General features: G+C 36.9%; 1 protein-coding gene across 13 annotated transcripts in view; it reads right to left on the bottom strand.

Annotated features, from left to right (window-relative positions):
* Positions 1-20,473, bottom strand: part of SCN2A (sodium voltage-gated channel alpha subunit 2) — a 167,631-nt gene that overhangs the window by 23,085 nt on the left and 124,073 nt on the right. For all 13 annotated transcript variants that reach the window (XM_054258316.2, XM_054258317.2, XM_078327467.1 and 10 more), the window contains 2 exons: positions 11,082-11,202; positions 2,660-2,814 (listed from right to left, as the gene is read on the bottom strand). In XM_054258316.2, coding sequence (XP_054114291.1) covers positions 2,660-2,814; positions 11,082-11,202 — 276 coding nt within the window. The remainder of the gene's footprint in view (positions 1-2,659; positions 2,815-11,081; positions 11,203-20,473) is intronic.

Genomic DNA, 20,473 nt, shown 5'->3' on the forward strand with positions numbered 1-20,473 from the left:
CTAATTGATGTCTTCTTAAAAAAGGAAATGATGCAAGCTCTTATCAGGGGCCTAAGGCTTCAAGATTTAATGTTTTCCATGGCTGAATTTTACTTTATCATTATCTGATCATAACTGACTGTTGACTGGGCATTTCATTCAACGAAGGGTTTCAGTAATTTTTAAATTTTGGTCTCAGTGTAACCCCAAAGAGCTTAAAATTTTTGAGAGACTGCCAGCTGCTTCTATCTATATCAGAAGGCAGCTGAACATCTGGGAATAGATTGGCCTCATTCAGTGTAGACTCAATGGAATGCACCCTCTAGTAATGCAGATATAAAGCAGGGAGGCCCCTCAAGTATGGAAAAAGGAAAGGATTGTCATCTCTCACTTTCTCGTCATCTCATCATCTCTGTGTGTGTGTGTGTGTGTGTATGTAGGAAGGTGTACGTTTGGAAATTCCCTTTGACAATATTTTGCAGAGCCCTTGAGAAAGACTGGGAAACTCATTCGCAGGAACTCCGGAGGCTTCTGTAATGAAAATAATACTTATCTAACTTAATTTCCATATTGGAAAAATTATCAAGAAAACTTGGCAGCCTGGATTAAAGGAAAAGGAACATTTTCTGTTTTAGATAATAGGAATCAAGGCTTGTAACCAGAGTTCCATACAGACCTAAGAGTTTCTGGGCTCTGCTTACAGCTGAAGCTGTAAACCCCTCAGGAGCCAGTCACTGTGCCAGCATGTTTATGCAATTTGGTGAGAAGTGACTGGGTATAACTGAGAACAAAAAGCTCCCACAGCAAAGATACTAGTCACCGATAAGAATTCATAGTTCTCTCTTTACTTGGCTTTAGAAAGCATGACTGGCAAGGCACAGTGGCTCACGTCTGTAATTCCAGCACTTTGAGAGGCCAAGTGTACAGATCTCTTGAGGCCAGGAGTTCAAGACCAGCCTGGTCAACATGGTAAAACCCAGTCTCTACTAAAAAATACAAGAATTAGCCAGATGTGATGGCTCACACTTGTAACCCCAGCTACTTGGCAGGTTAAGGCACTAGAATGGGGTGAACCCAAGAGGTGGAGGTGCTGTGGTGACTTGAGATAATACCACTATACTCCAGCCTGGACTATAGCAAGACGCTCTCAAAAAAAAAAAAAAAAAAAAAAGGAAAAGAAAATAAAGCATGGTTGATCCTCTTTAAACTGAATATATGGCAGGATACAGAATTCGGCTTGAAGGCCTTCAGATGCAGTAATTCTCTTAATGAAATAAACTCACCAAACACTCTAGTAATTACTTAAAGTGAAATAGTAAAAGGAATGCAACCACATTTGTATCACCAATTAAGAAAATAGGTCATATTATTTTAATCAATATTTTGATCCATTTGATCATTTCTTTGAATGAAATCAGACATAAGTTTGTAAAGCCATCACTTTTCTGCTAGTCAGCAATTAAGTTAGTCTTATCATTCACTGTGGTTGGAAGAGTGAATCAGTGTGAAGAAGACAGAGGAGTTCCCTGCAGCATGGAGTTTACTTTAAGCAATTTTGATAGAAACAGGAGGCAGAGAAACTCTGGGCAGAAGGATGGCAGTATCTGGTGAGGGCCCCACCTTCAAGCCTGGAACTGTGGCCCAAAGTGAGAACATATATCCCTGTTTTCCCAATCAAATGTTGCCTTTTCAAAAACCACTCACGGTGCACCCTGACCCCATCCTATATAAACCATATATAAACCCCAGAACTCAACTGGCAGACAGGAGGAGCAGCTGGAAACTTCAGTTGGACATCGGAGAGAAGGGGCTTGGCATCAGAGGGACAGCTTGATGGCATGGCTTTGGAGGAGTCTAGTTGGGGATGGCCAGACTCCAGGGAAAGACTACCTTCCTGTTCCCTCCCCTTTCAGCTCCCCTTTCCTCTGTGAGCCACTTTCACTGGCAATAAAATCTCCCACATTTAACATCTTCAAGTCCTTCATGAAACCTCATTCCTTCTGGACTCCAGACAAATAACTTGGGCACCACGAGTGTAGGTACAAAAGGCTGTCACACTGACCCTTCACTGAACTGTTAACACTTAAGCCATCCACGGATGGCAAAGCTGCAAGGGCACTGTAACACTTCCTCTGGGGCTTCAAGGATCGAGGGCACCCTCCCCTAGATGCTGCCGCGGGGTGGGTATGGACTTCACTCTTGCCAGTGCCCTAAAGTGCTCACACTGGTTCCTACACCCACTCACCTACGTTCCACCTCCTGTGAGGGGTGAAGGAGGGAGTGAGTGGAGTTTACCCCTGCTGGCGCCTACACACCTAAGTTCACCCACGAAGGGGTCAGGGAAATATCGTACTTAGTTTGATACTTAGCTGATAATCTTACATCATATCTACATAGACAGTCTTAATAAGAACTGCCTCCAATGACTAAAAGTCAGAAAGATCCTTATTTAAACATTTCAAGAAACCATAATGATCTGAATTTGGTTCCACCTGAGGGCTACTCTGGAGTAATAAAAGTTGCTGTTTACTGAGCCTCTCATACTGTGCTAAACACATCACACATATTTCTTCCCATTCTTACAAACACCTTAATTTAAAAGTGGGCAATATGAGTTGATTGAAGGGAAAGGGAAAAGATTTCGGGTGAAAGGTGAAGGAGTGGATCATGCATTACCTACCAGAGCCCCACTGCTCAGCAGAATCATAAAGACAATGAAGGTTTCAAACCAATTGTGCTCCACTATCTTATAGCATGTTTTCCTCAAATTCCACCAGAGTTTCCCTTTGCCTTCTTCTATACTTATCTGACAACACTTGAACTTTCGTACACAGTCTAAAATACACAGGAAAAAAATAAAGAAAAAAATTAGTCTTTGATTAAGTATATTTGTAATGGTGGGAGATTCATCTACATTATTACCTGATAATACATTGCAAATAACTTTAACTTTTAAGATAGCTTCCACTTACAGAAGCTATCTTAAAATCATCTATATGGCTTCTTAATCATTTGTTTAATAAATATGTATTTTTATGTTTACAGCACTACTATAATGGATTACATTACATGATAAAAAATATTAAAAAAAATAGAAGAACCAAAAGGAAAATAAACTTACCAAAAGTTGATATTTCCATCCTGTCCTTATCCTATGAGTGTAATTCCACTCTATATGGACATGTTATATATTTAAATTATGATTAGTTCACGGTTTTGTTTTGTTTTTTTGTTTGTTTTTTTTTTTTTTGTTTCGTTTTGAGGGGGAGTCTCATTCTGTCATCTGGGCTCGAGTGCAATGGCATGATCTTGGCTCACTGAAGCCTCCATCTCCTGGGTTCAAGCAAATCGTCTGCCTCAGCCTCCCAAGTAGCTGCGATTACAGGTTTATGCCACTACGCCCAGCCAATTTTTATATTTTTAATAGAGATGGGTCTCACCATGTTGGCCCAGGTGGTCTTGAGCTCCTGACCTCAAGTGATCTGCCTGCCTTGGCCTTCCAAAGTGCAGGGATTACAGGCATGAGCCACTGTGTCCAGCCCTATTCCACTATTATTTAATACTTAGTTTGCTTTAAATCTCATCATTATCAATAACAATCTAATAAACACCTCTGTATAATTTGTGGATTGCTAGATCAAAGGCTCTTCAACAAATACTTACGAGTATATGTGCTATTGTCAAAAAATTGCATAGAACAAATTATAATACTATAACATGTAAAACATACCCTTGCTCTCAAAGAATGTACGTTTTAAGTGGGGCAATTTGTCTACAATTCTATAGTTACCAAAAGCAACAAATATCATAAAACAAAGTACTATTATTAGAGTTTTCTGGTAAACTTTAATTTCTGAGCTTTATGGAAGAAATGGATTTGGGACTAGATCTTGAGGATATATAAGAGCCATATGTATAAAATGTAGCTGTAAGAATGGAGAAACAAAGATACAAGTAAAATGTAGTGACAAGAAATCCTGTGAGTTGCACTGAAGGAAATAGGAGTCAAAACTAGAAAAGTAGCTTAGGGCCCAGGGTTTTAGGAGGTTTGATACACAGCATTGCTATTATAATATCGGTTGATCCATACCTCAAATAACACAATTTTAGCTTTCTTTAGAAAAATCCTTTGCAATTATTCCAGTGACATGTTGCCCCATATCATATGACCCATAGTATATTTTGGCATTTTTATTATATTTGTTCAGAAATAATAAAAAATATTTGATTTTGACTGAAACAGGAGCTGTTCCTTAAGGACAGATTTAAACGTGCACTTACCAATTAGTACCCATTAGAATATCACAAAACAGTACATGATAAATTATTTCTCTCACATTCTTATTTATTTAATTTTTAAACCTAAAGAGAGATTTGGCTTTCTCTCCTGTAAGATATTTTAAAAGGCCACAGAAAAGTCAGTTTGTAATATTTCTTAGAGTTGAAAAGGATCCATAAAAGTGAAAGTATCTAATTACATAAATTAAACTTTGTCTTTTAAAAAGTTGCATTTGGGGGGGGAGGACTCAAGATGGCGCTGTGAGAACAACCCAGGATTGGAGCTCACGTTGTGTCCGCGGAAAGGTGAGTCTGAGCTGCATTTCCAGACTGATCTTTGTTGCCCACGGAACGGGGAAATTCCCAAGTGACGAGGAGACGCGGGACGCCAGGCAGAACCTCCGCCTGGTGAAGCCGGCAGCCGGGGTGGTGGCGGCCGGCCCTACCCAGCGCTCCCCACAGGGTGCGCTTGTCCGGGTGCCCCATTGAACCGGCAACAGGAGACGTGAGAGGGCTGGACTTGAGACTGAGCTAGACTCGGACAGTGGGCCAGCCAGGGGATCGCAGGGACAGAGCATTAGGGTTGGCTCAGTGGGACGAACAAAACCGCGATTTCAAACAAGCCCCGGGCAGACTGCCCGAGACGCTCTGAGGGGGAGGGGCGTCCACCACTACCGAGGCAACCCGCCCCAACTGAGATACACGCCCATTGCTGACACAGCCAGCCGGTGCCGAGGCAACCTGTCCCTACTGAGATACACGCCCACTGCTGACACAGCCTGCCGTTGCCGAGGCAACCCACTACAACAGAGAGACTCCGCCGCAGGGTGTGGCGGAGACCACAGCAGAGCCTGCAGGAACAGGGCGAATCACAAAACAGCAGGGCGGAGCCTCGGCAGCCAAACAGTGGCTAGTCTGCGTCCTAGCTGGGCAGGACCTCAACGGACATCCAAAAATAAAGCCCAAACCCCTCAACACAGAGCATTTGAGAAAAAAAAAAAGGTTTTTTTAATGAGCTCTGTTGCTGCAGAATCAAGCATAGCAGCCTAACAGCCCTGAATGAACAACAGAGCTCACAGCTCAGCAATTAAGCCCCTATAAAGTACAAACTGTCTCCTGAAGCAGCTCCCTGACCCCTCTATATCCAAAAGACTGACATTAGGCAGGCATCATCCTGGGACAAAGATAGCAGAAAAAGAAACCGGTAGCATCCCTTGCTGTGCCACAGCTGCTAGAGGTGCACCCCAGACAAGCAGGGTCTGGAGCAGACCTCAGCAGTTGTACAGCGAAGGGGCTAGACTGGTAGAAGGAAAACCAAGCAACAGAAATACTTCATCATCAACATTCTGGGTGTCCACTCAGAGACCCATCGAAAAGTCAGCAAATACGCAGACGACGAGCGGACAAATCCACAAAGATGGGAAGAAACCAGTGCAAAAAGGAGGAAAACACCCGAAACCAGAACACCTCGCCTCCTAGAAAGGACCAAAACTCCTCACCAGCAAGGGAACAAAGCTGGATGGAGAATGTCTGTGACGAAATGATGGAATTAGACTTCAGAAGATGGATAATGAGAAACTTCTGTGAGCTAAAAGATCATGTATTAAATCAATGCAAAGAAACTAAGAACCTCGAAAAAAGATTTGAAAAAAGATTCGAGGAAATGATAACAAGAATGGATAACTTAGAGAGGAATATGAATGAATTAAAGGAGCTGAAAAACACAATACGAGAACTTCGCGAAGCAAACACAAGTTTCAATAGCCGAATTGACCAAGCAGAAGAAAGAATATCTGAAGTCGAAGACCAACTCAATGAAATAAAAGGAGAAACCAAGATCAGAGAAAAAAGCGCAAAAAGGAATGAACAAAGTCTCCAAGAAATGTGGGACTATGTGAAAAGACCTAACCTACGTTTGATAGGTGTACCAGAAGGGGACGAAGAGAATGAATCCCAGCTGGAAAATACTCTTCAGGACATCATCCAGGAAAATTTCCCCCACCTAGCAAGACAGGCCAACACTCAATTGCAGGAAATACAGAGAACACCACAAAGATATTCTGCAAGAAGAGCAACCCCAAGGCACATAATCGTCAGATTCAACAGGGTTGAAATAAAGGAGAGAATACTAAGGGCAGCCAGAGAGAAAGGTCGGGTCACCCACAAAGGGAAGCCCATCAGACTCACAGCAGATCTCTCGGCAGAAACACTACAAGCCAGAAGAGAGTGGGGGCCAATATTCAACATTATTAAAGAAAAGAACTTTCAACCCAGAATTTCATATCCAGCCAAACTGAGCTTCAGAAGTGAAGGAAAAATAAAATCCTTTGTGAACAAGCAAGTACTCAGAGATTTTGTCACCACCAGGCCTGCTTTACAAGAGCTCCTAAAAGAGGCACTACACATAGAAAGGATCAACCAGTACCAGCCATTCCAAAATCACACTGAATGCTAAAGAGCATCAACATAATGAAGAATCTACAACAACTAACAGGCAAAACAGTCACTTAGCATCAAAATGGCAGTATCAAATTCACACATAACAATATTAACCCTAAATGTAAATGGACTAAACGCACCAATCAAAAGACACAGACTGGCAAATTGGATAAAAATCCAAAACCCATCAGTGGGCTGTATACAGGAAACCCATCTCACATGCAAGGATACACAAAGGCTCAAAATAAAGGGATGGAGGAAGATTTACCAAGCTAATGGAAAGCAAAAAAAAGCAGGAGTTGCTATTCTCATTTCTGATAAAATAGACTTTAAAGCAACAAAGATCAAAAGAGACAAAGAAGGCCATTACATAATGGTAAAAGGATCGATACAACAAGAAGAGCTAACGATCCTAAACATATATGGACCCAACGCAGGAGCACCCAGATACATAAGGCAAGTTCTTAATGACTTACAAAAGGACTTAGACCCCCACACAATAATAGTGGGAGACTTTAACACTCCACTGTCAATACTAGACAGATCAACCAGACAGAAAATCAACAAGGATATCCAGGGCTTGAACTCAGACCTGGAGCAAGCAAACCTGATAGACATTTACAGAACTCTCCACCCCAAATCCACAGAATACACATTCTTCTCAGCACCACATCACACCTACTCAAAAACTGACCACATAATTGGAAGTAAAGCACTGCTCAACAAATGCAAAACAACTGAAATCATAACAAACAGCCTCTCAGACCATAGTGCAATCAAGTTAGAACTCAGAATTCAGAAACCAACCCAGAACCGCACAGCTTCATGGAAACTGAACAACTGGCTCTTGAATGTTGACTGGGTAAACAACGAAATGAAGGCAGAAATGAAGAAGTTCTTCGAAACCAACGAGAACGAAGACACAACATGCCAGAACCTCTGGGACACATTTAAAGCAGTCTCTAGAGGAAAGTATATAGCAATAAGTGCCCATATGAGGAGAATAGAGAGATCCAAAATTGACACCCTATCGTCAAAATTGAAAGAGATAGAGGAGCAAGATCAAAAAAACTCAAAACCCAGCAGAAGACAAGAAATAACTAAGATCAGAGCTGAGCTGAAGGAGATTGAGACACGAAAAACCCTTCAAAAAATCAATAAATCCAAGAGCTGGTTTTTTGAAAAGATCAACAAAATAGACAGACCACTAGCCAGATTGATTAAAAAGAAAAGAGAGAACAACCAAATAGATGCAATAAAAAATGATAAAGGGGAAATCACCACAGATTCCACAGAAATTCAAACCATCATCAGAGAATATTACAAAGAACTCTATGTGCATAAACTAGTAAACCTGGAAGAAATGGATAAATTCCTGGACTCCTGTGTCCTCCCAAGCCTAAACCAGGAGGAAGCTGAAACTATGAATAGACCAATAACAAGGTCTGAAGTTGAGGCAGCAATTAAGAGCCTACCACACAAAAAAAGCCCAGGTCCAGACGGGTTCACAGCCGAATTCTACCAGACACACAAGGAGGAGCTGTTACCATTCCTTCTAAAACTATTTCAAACAATCCCAAAAGAGGGAATCCTTCCCAAATCATTTTATGAGACCAACATCATCCTGATACCAAAACCCGGCAGAGACCCAACGAGAAAAGAAAACTTCAGGCCAATATCCATGATGAACATAGGTGCAAAAATCTTCAATAAAATATTGGCAAGCCGATTGCAACAGCAAATCAAAAAACTTATTCATCATGATCAAGTAGGATTCATCCCAGGGATGCAAGGCTGGTTCAACATACGCAAGTCTATCAATGTAATTCACCACATAAACAGAACTATAAACAAAAACCACATGATTATCTCAATTGACGCAGAGAAGGCATTTGACAAAATTCAACAGCCCTTTATGCTAAAAACCCTCAATAAACTCGGTATCAATGGAACGTATCTCAAAGTAATAAAAGCTATTTATGACAAACCAACAGCCAATATCATACTGAATGGGCAAAAACTGGAAGCATTCCCTTTGAAATCTGGCACTAGACAAGGATGCCCTCTCTCACCACTCATATTCAATATAGTACTGGAAGTTCTAGCCAGAGCAATCAGGCAAGAAAAAGAAATAAAGGGTATTCAAATAGGAAAGGTGGAAGCCAAATTGTCTCTATTTGCAGACGACATGATAGTATACCTAGAAGACCCCATTGCCTCTGCCCAAAAACTCCTGAAACTGATAAGCAACTTCAGCAAAGTCTCAGGATATAAAATCAATGTGCAAAAATCACAAGCATTCGTCTACACCAATAACAGACTTAAAGAAAGCCAAATCAAGAGCGAACTGCCATTTGCAATTGCTACAAAAAGAATAAAATACCTTGGAATACAACTCACAAGGAACGTAAGAGACCTCTTCAAGGAGAACTACAAACCACTGCTCAACGAAATCAGAGAGGACACAAACAGATGGAGAAACATTCCATGTTCATGGTTAGGAAGAATTAATATCGTGAAAATGGCTATACTGCCCAAACTAATTTACAGAATCAACGCTATCCCCATCAAGCTACCATCGACTTTCTTCACAGAACTGGAAAAAACCACCATGAACTTCATATGGAACCAAAAGAGAGCCCGCATAGCCAAGTCAATTCTAAGCAAAAAGAACACAGCAGGGGGCATTACACTACCGGATTTCAAACTATACTACAAGCCTACAGTAATCAAAACAGCATGGTACTGGTACCAAAACAGAGATATAGACCAATGGAACAAAACAGAGACACCGGAGGCAACACAACATACATACAACTATACAATCTTTGATAAACCTGACAAAAACAAGCAATGGGGAAAGGATTCCATGTTTAACAAATGGTGTTAGGAAAACTGGCTAGCCATGTGCAGAAAGCAGAAACTGGACCCCTTCCTGACACCTTACACTAAAATTCACTCCAGATCGATTAAAGACTTAAACATAAGACCTGGCACCATAAAAACCCTAGAAGGAAATCTAGGCAAAACTATCCAGGACATAGGAGTAGGCAAGGACTTCATGAACAAAACACCAAAAGCATTGGCAACAAAAGCCAAAAGAGACAAATGGGACCTAATGAAACTCCACAGCTTCTGCACAGCAAAAGAAACAGTCACTAGAGTGGATCGGCAACCAACAGGATGGGAAAAAATTTTCACAGTCTACCCATCTGACAAAGGGCTGATATCCAGAATTTACAAAGAACTCAAACAGATTTACAGGAAAAAAACAAACAAGCCCATTCAAAAGTGGGCAAAGGACATGAACAGATACTTTACGAAAGAAGACATATATGAGGCCAACAATCATATGAAAAAATGCTCATCATCACTGGTCATCAGAGAGATGCAAATCAAAACCACATTGAGATACCATCTCATGCCAGTTAGAATGGCGATCATTAAAAAATCTGGAGACAACAGATGCTGGAGAGGATGTGGAGAAAAAGGAACACTTTTACACTGTTGGTGGGAGTGTAAATTAGTTCAACCATTGTGGAAGACAGTGTGGCGATTCCTCAAGACCTTAGAAATAGAAATTCCATTTGACCCAGCAATCCCATTACTGGGTATATATCCAAAAGTCTGTAAATCGTTCTACTATAAGGACACATGTACACGAATGTTCATTGCAGCACTGTTTACAATAGCAAAGACCTGGAATCAACCCAAATGCCCATTGATAATAGACTGGATTGGAAAAATGTGGCACATATACACCATGGAATATTATGCAGCAATCAGAAATGATGAGTTTGTGTCGTTTGTAGGGACATGAATGAATCTGGAGAACATCATCCTCAGCAAACTGACACAAGAACAGAAAATGAAACACCGCATATTCTCACTCATAGGTGGGTGATGAAAAATGAGAACACATGGACACAGAAAGGGGAGTACTAAACACTGGGGTCTATTGGGGGGAAAAGGGGAGGGCCAGTGGGAGGGGGAGGTGGGGAGGGATAGCCTGGGGAGAAATGCCAAATGTGGGTGAAGGGGAGAAGAAAAGCAAAGCACACTGCCATGTGTGTACCTATGCAACTGTCTTGCATGCTCTGCTCATGTACCCCAAAACCTAAAATCCAATAAAAATTAAAAAAAAAAAAAAAGTTGCATTTGTTTTCAAATGGCAAGTTCAAAAAAAACAAATAAATGAACAATTGTTGGATAGGGAAAGATGATTACAAGATAGATAGATAGATAGATAGATAGATAGATAGATAGATAGATAGATAGATGATAGAGATAGATGGTAGAGAGATGAACAGACATTTAAATAAATAGGAAAAAAAATGGATAGATGAGATGATACAAAAGACCACACACATCATTGTTTTGCTTACCTTCTGTAAAACAGGCTTCAGGTTCAAGGGATTCCTCAGGTTCAGCCTCAGGCTGTTCTCCCTCAGCGGGAGCTCCTATATCAACGGTGCTGCCTTCAGATGAACTAGTTGCATTTAGCTTCTGAAAATCAATTCCACAAAAAGCATTTAATTATTTTCTTTAATCCAAAAGTAAAAGTTAATTAGGTGTGCCTCCCCCACCCTCGTCTTCTGTATGCATTTTCTTGATCTGTAATTTAAGAATAACTTAAACATAATGCCAATCCGCGTTGTTAAAGTTCGGGGGGTCACAAGATTAGATACAACACAATAGTATTTTTTTTTTCTTTAAAATATGGCGCTAACAACTGAAATAAGTTTTGTTTGAGTCCACATAGAGAGATTCTGAAAGAAAATCCTGCGGAAAGCTTACATAAGCTGTCAGAGTCATACAATCATCTGTGATCTTGCTTTTATACATTAGTTTGCAAATGGATTGCAAATAGTTTGTTTTATTCTAAAATTGTGACCCAACCAATGAAAGCTGCACAAGTGTATTTTCATGTCAAATGCAGAAAAGATTTGATCGAATGCACATAAACAGCAACAATCTAAATTTATCCACTTTTCATTGACATGAAAACATGTACCACTGATTGTTAATAAATATATTCTATAATTTTCTAATTCCGAAAAGAGCAGCACATTGTTAGCTATATAGCAAGAGCTGATATTTTGCATTCTCTTTGGCCAATGCACTCCTGTGTTTCATTGTGCATTTGGAAACTACTTGTTACTCTGGCACTCTTACCTGCCCTGTTAGTACAGGCAGAAATGAATATTTAGTTGTTCTTTTGTTTTCCTTTACGTTAAATCAAATATCACCGAAAGAAAAATATAATAGAAGTTGTTTTATATATTGAAAGGCAATAAACTTAGCCAGGTAGGTCCATTCTTGGGATCAGCATGCATGAAAGGATCCCAGTCTTTAACCTGGTCTTAAAATGCTGCAGCAATGATGCAGGGCCAGGTGTGAGTGCCACACAGGAATCAGAGTAGTTTGGGCCACAGCATTCTCGGACCTGTTACAATGTTATTACCATTAGTGCATAACATTAGGAATGGTTGAGCTAGTAAGAGCTACTTTATAAAAAGGATGAGGTAAGCACATGATAAAATGCACACTGAAGTATGTTAAACTGGAATAAAATGGATGCTGTAGTCAGTACTGGAAATGTTATATTTATATTTGGGCTAAGGATTATGTGCATTTTCTCTAGAAAGATGGTTTCTTTATTTTATGAAAATAATTTTATTATATAAAATATTTGTTTAACATATTGATGCTGAAGACTTAAAAAATTGATGTATGATATATATAAGATTAAAAACGCTTTTGTCTCATGTAATTTAACAATGCCAGTGACAGAGACATGACTATTAGATACTTCTGCCTGCTTTGAATCAGTTTGAGGATGATGTTTTAATTTGTTCAAAAAGTTAAATCAATGATTATATATAAGGTACTTGAAGGTTGTTGATTTCTTTTTTTTAAAATTTATCTGATATATCAAATTACTAGAAAAAAATTCTAGTATCTTCATCATTAAAATTTGAATATATTTGTTCTCAGATGAAACATTGCATGTTTTTCTAATTTCCTATTCTTTGGGTTGTATTCTTTCTAAGTATAACTATGTTTCTATACACATATTTTACTAAAAAATCTTGTTTTAATATATCTAGTTCACATAAAGCTGTTATGCTATTAGAGACCTGATAATACTGATCCTATCACTTGCAGCATGTTGGAAAATAATACAGATAACCAGAAAAACTGAAGCTTAGTCACATCTGATGGAAGTATAGACAATCCACATTAAGAAATGAAAAATATTCCTTTTAAGAATAAGGTCCACATTGTAAACACAGAAGGGGTGAGACTTGGAGGGTGACCCCGAGGGAAAAATGAGGATCCATATTCAAGGTTCTGCAAATGCTCAGACTGGCATTGCTGAATGATTGTATCAGAACCTACCTCAGTGCTAAGTATGTTACAGGTACTTAATAAATTATGCTTAAAAAGATGGATGAGTGAGTGAATAAATGAACGAAAGATATTATAACATAATGAAGTCTAGCTCTTGACAGTGATTGGGAGAAGTCATCGGACAGCGTATTAAAGAAAATCTTCATTCAAAATGTGCGTAAGTTTAGGATTCCCGTAACATCGATTATCACTCCCACTGCCAAGTAGCTGGGTTGCTAATACTTTAAGTGATTTTGGGAAGATTTACGCCACCACATCATTTCTTTCTTCACTGTCTATTTTGCAACAATCATGCTTCCTTGCTTTCATAAAGTCTCCCCAGTAAATCTGGAATCCTGATTTCTTCCATCCATCTTCACTCACCATATGTACCCTAGGCTGTTCACCAGCCTTTTCATGGCTTATCATACATCTTGAACTTTGATAATGTATGTATGGGTCAAATTATTTCACATAGATGTATTCAGGGTACTTTAACATGCTTGTAAGACATTTGGGTACAGGAGCCATGTTCTAGGCCCTATGGATAATATACCAATATAGTTCAATATAAGGAGCAGACTTTGAATTGCCAAAATGCTGTTCTTTAGGTATTGAATGAATTGCTAAGATATATTGTCTGTTTTTTATAGCCTGTTCAAATTAGCAATTTGCTGAATAGTTCGATCCAAGGTTAAAATTAGAGAGTATCAACCAGAGTTTGCTGTACTTGGCTGAAAATGAGAAACATTTTGAGTTTTTTTTTTCAATTGCTTTTTTATTCATTTTCTCTGGAATTCCAAATTACGAAAGCCATTCCTGTATTTTCTTATTTAAATCACATTAAAAGTAGAAGAATTAACATTGCTCTCTTTCATTTTAGTGGACTACGTTAGTTCTGATGTAGAATTAATAGATGCCTTTTCCGTAAAGACAAATATTTATCTATTGAAAGGTCAAGTTTTTACTTTTTCCAAAGCTCAATTTAAAAGTATTTTGTGTTTCTAGAAAACACATCTCATCAGATTTAATTTTTTTGGAGGAAAGATCATGTTTTTGCCATCCTTGCATTGCTAACACCTATCACCAGTGTTTGTGTTTCATAAATGTTTGTTGGGTGAATGAATGAATGACCAGTGCAAAGACTCTTATCTAACCACTAACTACTTATAACACTTCCTATCTGATATTTACTTTCACATTAAAAAGAATACACATAACATTCTCTCTTAATTGCAGAGTAACACAGATCCTTCAAGATTCTGAATGATGTAGGCAATGATAAACAACTCTTAAGAGTACTGTCTCGAAACCAGTCTGCCAATTATTCAGACCTAATGTGAGAGGGTATTAGGTAAATTGTAGTTTAACTGTGGAGTCAGGAAAATTATTACTAAATCATGTTGACAGTGTTTTCTCTCTTTTCACTCTATGTATAAGTCGCAGTGGTGAATGGAACCTCTCTAAGGAGAGGCAATCTCATCCTTCCTCACTGTCCTCTGAAATGGAGCAGCACAGGATCTGTCACATGTGTTACTTGAATACTTTTACTCTTGTGGTACTTGATTTACAAATAACAAAGAATCAAAGCTGCATATTGATTGATTTACAAATAACGAAGAATCGAAACTGCACATTGATTCTTATTTAGCCAATTGGGTATTTATTTAGAGAAGGAAGTGTGAGTTTAATCATTTTGTCAAAAGTTGTAGTGAATAAGTGGTTTGACTCTAGAGATCTTCTGCAAGCCATTCTGCCAAGATTCTCTAAAGAATCTTTTTGATTATTCAAAAGTAAACCCAATGTTTATCAATTTAAAACATTTAGTAAACTAGATATGTAATCAAATATTTTAAGTTCGAGGTAGTGCTTATGATATTGTTGATTTCCATGTTTTGAAATCATGAACTTTGGTATTAATTCAAGTTAATTCATAATTGTTAATATGTTTTAATGTAGAATAGAGCTAAATACACAATGGACTATTTCATAAATAAGTTTTCTTTAATCTATAATCCTGAAACATAGGAAATTCTGATTTATAAAACCCTTCTTGATAATATCAATTAAATGACTTTCTTAAAATTACTTTAGAGGCAAATATCATATTATAAAATATGTTTACTAAAGCAGTTAAAATGTGTAAAAGCCATAAAGATAAAATTAATCAAATTAGGAATATAAAAATATTCAGCTTCAGATAAGGTCATAATTATGATCAACCTAACTGTAGTTCACATTCAGCAATTAGAACTGTGAGATGATCATTATGTGAAGCTGTTACAACTCATGCACTTAAAAATTTTAAATAAAGAGTGCCTGTAAATGTTCCATTCTGGGCATCATTCATGGTGAAATGCTACATAAGTAAGTGACCAAAACACGAACTAGTTAGAAACACATCCAGTTTTACAAGTTCTATATACTTCCCTTTGGCATAATTTGGTTATTTAGGTTCACTGTTTATTATTTGCATTTATATATCAGAAAACTATTGGAATAATCGATGTTGTTAGTGTAGCCCTTGCCTCGTTAAAATTTAACAAAATAAGAATGCCAGGAAAATAAAGAGATCAAATGGAAACAGTCAATTTTATATGCTCTGAAGGACATTGGCAATCATTTACTTTCAGGTGGAAATATTACTTGAACAATGTTTTTAGTGGATACCTAATATTATAGAACTCTTCCTATTGAAAATCTGCTGTGATTCTCTTAAGTGCTGGATATTATAATCAAATGAGTTAAGCAGGCAGAATCATATTTTGCTTAATGATCTAATAAACATCAAGATACAATATTTCATTTTGTGTTTTTAAATACTATACTTCCAACTTGTGCTTTAATGATAAAATTACCCTTAAATATCAATGTGCCAAACTAATAGTCTTTCTTTCAGAAAGTAAATGTGAGCAAATGAAAGTTTAAATTATTCATGGGTACACTTGTTTCTCATTATGAAGCTAAGACACATTTTGAAGAAAACATAATTAGTAGATACTGTCTATAATTTGGAAAAAGAGACATATTTTAATTTAATTTAAAAATTGGCACTTCAAAAGGAGAAAACTTCAAATATGGATGAAATCAAATATCCCATATCTGACTTTTTTGGTTTTCAAGCGCAAAAATCATTTGTTCTGCATGGTTCCTATTGCTGACCCATACTTAAGGAGCTCTGGTTATTTTACATAAATTAACTCAACCCTGAAACAATGGAAGGAATGGCTTCACTTACTTTGGAATGGGCTTAAGGCCTAAGTGATACATTTACATTAGACAGGAATTGTTGGTGTTAATTTTCAATAAAAGAAATGGTAAAATCAAAATAATTTTTCGCAGTATACTATATTATCCTGAAAGTCATTTTAGTGTTCATAATGGATACATTATAAAAAAATTTTAACTACAAATAGCAAGATTTTAAGTATTTTTCTTGGGACAGCAAAAGGAACTCTTATGTTATGATGGCCTACTGCTCAGTAGATTACCCGTGACCCAACGACAATGTGTTTGGCCCATTTTGTTTTTATATTAAAGCTATTTAGGGCATTTTTTCCCCATCTTAATTACTATCCCACTGGAAAACTTTCTCATAAGGACTACACATTCTCCAGGATAAAGCCATAAACAGATGCCTGTTGAGTCCATTCCACCATTGCTTACTCGAACCTTCCCTACACATTTTTGTCTCCCTTCCTAGCCCTGTATTAGCAATTAGTATATTCTTTAGGAAGTGGACAGTGTTTCCTGAGAGACAATCAGAGACTTTTTCAAGTAACTAAAACATTGCAATAATGTGAAGGTTGAAAATAAATAAACCAGCTCCTGCTTAGCTTCTATTCTACCACCTTCACTCCAGCTGAATCCCCTCGATAAATTGATATATACTATGCCTCAAATATCTTTTCAAACAGGAAATTGGCAAATGGGATATTCAGAGAATAAGGAAACTAATCTTACCTCTTTCCAAGAAACAAGCTATTATCCAAAAGTGACTAAATCTCACCCTTTTCTGAAGAATTAACACATAATAGGAAAAAGTAATAATCTGTAGTCCCTGTGTATATGTGCATCTGTGTTTAAGTGTAAACCATTATGCATCTCAGTGCCCATTTTATATACCATTCCTCCAATATATAAGGCATTATGGTTCTTAAATCTGGAAAGCCAGTGACTGAATATTTTGTTCCAAAGTATAGAAGAATGCTCCAGGAATGGCATGATTATTACTTCTTTCTAAGAGCCAACTACACTTTTATATCAGTGTTGTTTTATAGTTTTATTGGCAGAGGGAGAGGAAACTGCATCTAAGTGACAAAATAATTAACATTTCTTAAAAATAATTAAATTGAGTTAGGCGATTTGGTTAATATATTTGTGCATAAAACTGTGGTTTCAGCATCAGAAAATGAAGGTCCACTAAACGGATCCCATAGAATGGTGTTACGTTTTTTTGCTACTGTCACATGATAGGGAGGTCTCTTCATTTTAAAAACACCATAGGAGCAAGAGTTTCTGATTCTTTTCCTATATAGGAGTTTGTAGATCCTGATACATTTAAATAATATTCTTCAGGAGAAAGTTTTCCAGCAGGTCTGAATAAAATAGAGGGGAGAGAAAGCACAGAAGATCCAAGAAGATACAAAAGGTGACTCTAAATCTATTTTTAGAATGAGCATCCCATCTACTAGTCTTTCATTATCATCATCATTATTATTATTTGATATGCAAAAGACATTATTTCCTTTTCTTTCTGTCTAGGAGTTTTAAGGGTATATATAAACAGACTCTCCAAAGGAATTATATTCTAAATGCAAAATACTTTTTGTCAATTGCTAAATCAAGCAATGCCATTTTCTCCAAAATGAAGCAGATAAAATTTATACCCAGGCTGCTAGCAGCCAAAACATAGACACTCCAATTCCTTTACATCATTATCACATTAAAACATCCTTTGGGAAGTTTGCACATGAATGAGTGATTGCTTTAATTTGCAGATTACCCTTCAGAAAAACATGACACTAAATAAAAAACTGTCAAGAAAGTATAATAACTGGACTATATATATATTTTTTTAAAGGCAGAGGATAAAAGGTGTTTTTGCAAGTTTTCAAAGAGCATCTACATTTCTCTTTTAGACCTATGTTCAAAGAGCACCTACATTTCTCCTTTAGACCTATGTTCAAAACTCTAACATTAAATGGAAATTAAATAATCCATAAAGGCATGCACTTTTACTTTTCATTGAATATAATTTCTATTACAATCTATGTAAGAAAATTAGCAGCTAAATCATTTTTTTAAAAAAACGTTAGGGTTGTCAGACTTGCCTGACCATGCTTTATATGACTCAGCATAATAGCAGCTGTGCATGTTTTTATTTTACTGCCAATGGATGGGCAAGGAACGTAGCTGAGTAACATGCAGGCCAGTCAAAAGTCATTTAGAAACTGATTATATGTATAGATGTACAACTTGCTTGGGTAACCTGGGTAAAAGTGGTGGCACGAGCCTCTGGCTGGTTAAAAAACACCAGAGCTGCGTTCTTGATGGCTCCAGCTTGATTTTACTCCTGTGAGAAGTAAGAATGGTAAGCGGTGAAGGTCACCATATCACACGACTAAATTTCACTTTGAAAAATAGTCATTCAAGCATGGCTTCACATTACTAAAAACTCTAAAAGAAAAAAACAATCATTCAAAATCACAAAAGGAATTACATTAATATAATCAAAACAACATTAAAATTAAAGCATACATGATTATGACATGATTTTAAATGATCTACTCTAGAGAATCTACAGAAAACTACTGAAGAATCACACAAATTTAGCGAAGACATAGCAGAGGACGTAGTTTGAACGCCTAAAAAAATCTTTCAGTCCATTCAGTCTGACTTGGGAAAAAAAATCATTTAGACATTCCAAAAAAAAAGTCTCATTTTTTCTTTAAAAAATTAATTTAAAAAGGATTAGCAATAAACCTCATGTTTCCACTACTCTGTGATACTTAACAGTGCAATCCCGTCCACCAGTTAAAAAAATGACCAGACAAAAATGACTAGAAGGCAGACATTAAAATGCTATTTCAAATGGGAGTGTCTGAAATTCTTCAATAATTGTTTTAATTCTCTAGTGTTTTAGTATAGAGCTACCAGGTAAAATTCTGAAAGATCAAAACCTACACATAATCTCCTTCATGGCTATGTTCCTAATCATTTATTATTTTATAAATTTTTATCTGGAAAGTTTGATATAAAGCCAGAATTAAAAATCCCTCCAAATAACTTTAACACTGAAGTAACAATCTCTATGCTGGGAAGATACTGGAAGGACTTCACAACTTAAGCAATGGAATAATTCTGTCCACTTCCACTTGGCAGATCAGTTCTCTTCCTCCAATTCTGAAACACTGAATTCACAAACATTATTTTAGAGTATTTAACTCAGAGTTAGCTTAATTAGAAAACAAATAAAAAAGCTTCATGGTAACAAGAGAAATAAGAGATTTCCTTACTCTAAACCCCACCTCGCTGGACTTCCCTCTTACTTCACGCATAATGGCTTAAGTTAAGGTTAAATACATGCTCTTTTGGAAAACCCAAGGCTATAAAATTTTAAAGTTAAGAAGACTAGATGTCAAGTTAAACATTCCTCAAAATATACTCAAACTTAGCTAAAAGATTAAACTAGCCAATGATCTCAACATTTTATACTTTATAATTCATTCTTAGTTTGACAGCCTGAAATTAAATATTTGTGAAAATTAAAATTGCCTTTTTTTTTTTACTATTAGAGAAATATTTATTATTAGGCATAATTTCAAATTAATGAGAGTGGAATATACATTAAAATTCAAATGACCCAATTCTATTTTATAAATTCCGACTTCAGCTTCCATAATAGCAGTATATGATGTAAGAAACTGGGCCACTTCGCCCTTCCAGCATAACCCAACTACTATAAGTATACTTGTTCAAAATTTTGTTAACAAGATTTTAAGATATTATTCAACTTTCAAATAACTGTCTAGTTGGTAAAAATTTAAGTTCAACTAATTAAAGTAATTTTTTACCCCAGGCTAGAAGGTGTTATTACTTTTCCCTTGAATCTCATCAGTAATTTTTTGTGACACTGGTAGCTGTGTCCCTGTTATTTATATCTTCCTACATTCAAACATTTTCTGAATTTCCCATTTAACATCTACTTCAACCTAATCACTAACAGCAATACTACCCAACTTACAAACAAACAAAAAAATAGAAAATAGCACACTCTTTAGTAATTTTATCAAATACAGAAATACTGTTTGAAATATCCAGTTCTTTTTTTAGAACTATATTTTTTCTCATTATTTTAGCACATTCTTAATTATGACCATGT

The sequence above is a fragment of the Callithrix jacchus genome, chromosome 6 (assembly GCF_049354715.1).
Source record: "Callithrix jacchus isolate 240 chromosome 6, calJac240_pri, whole genome shotgun sequence".
NCBI classification, from domain to species: domain Eukaryota; kingdom Metazoa; phylum Chordata; class Mammalia; order Primates; family Cebidae; genus Callithrix; species Callithrix jacchus.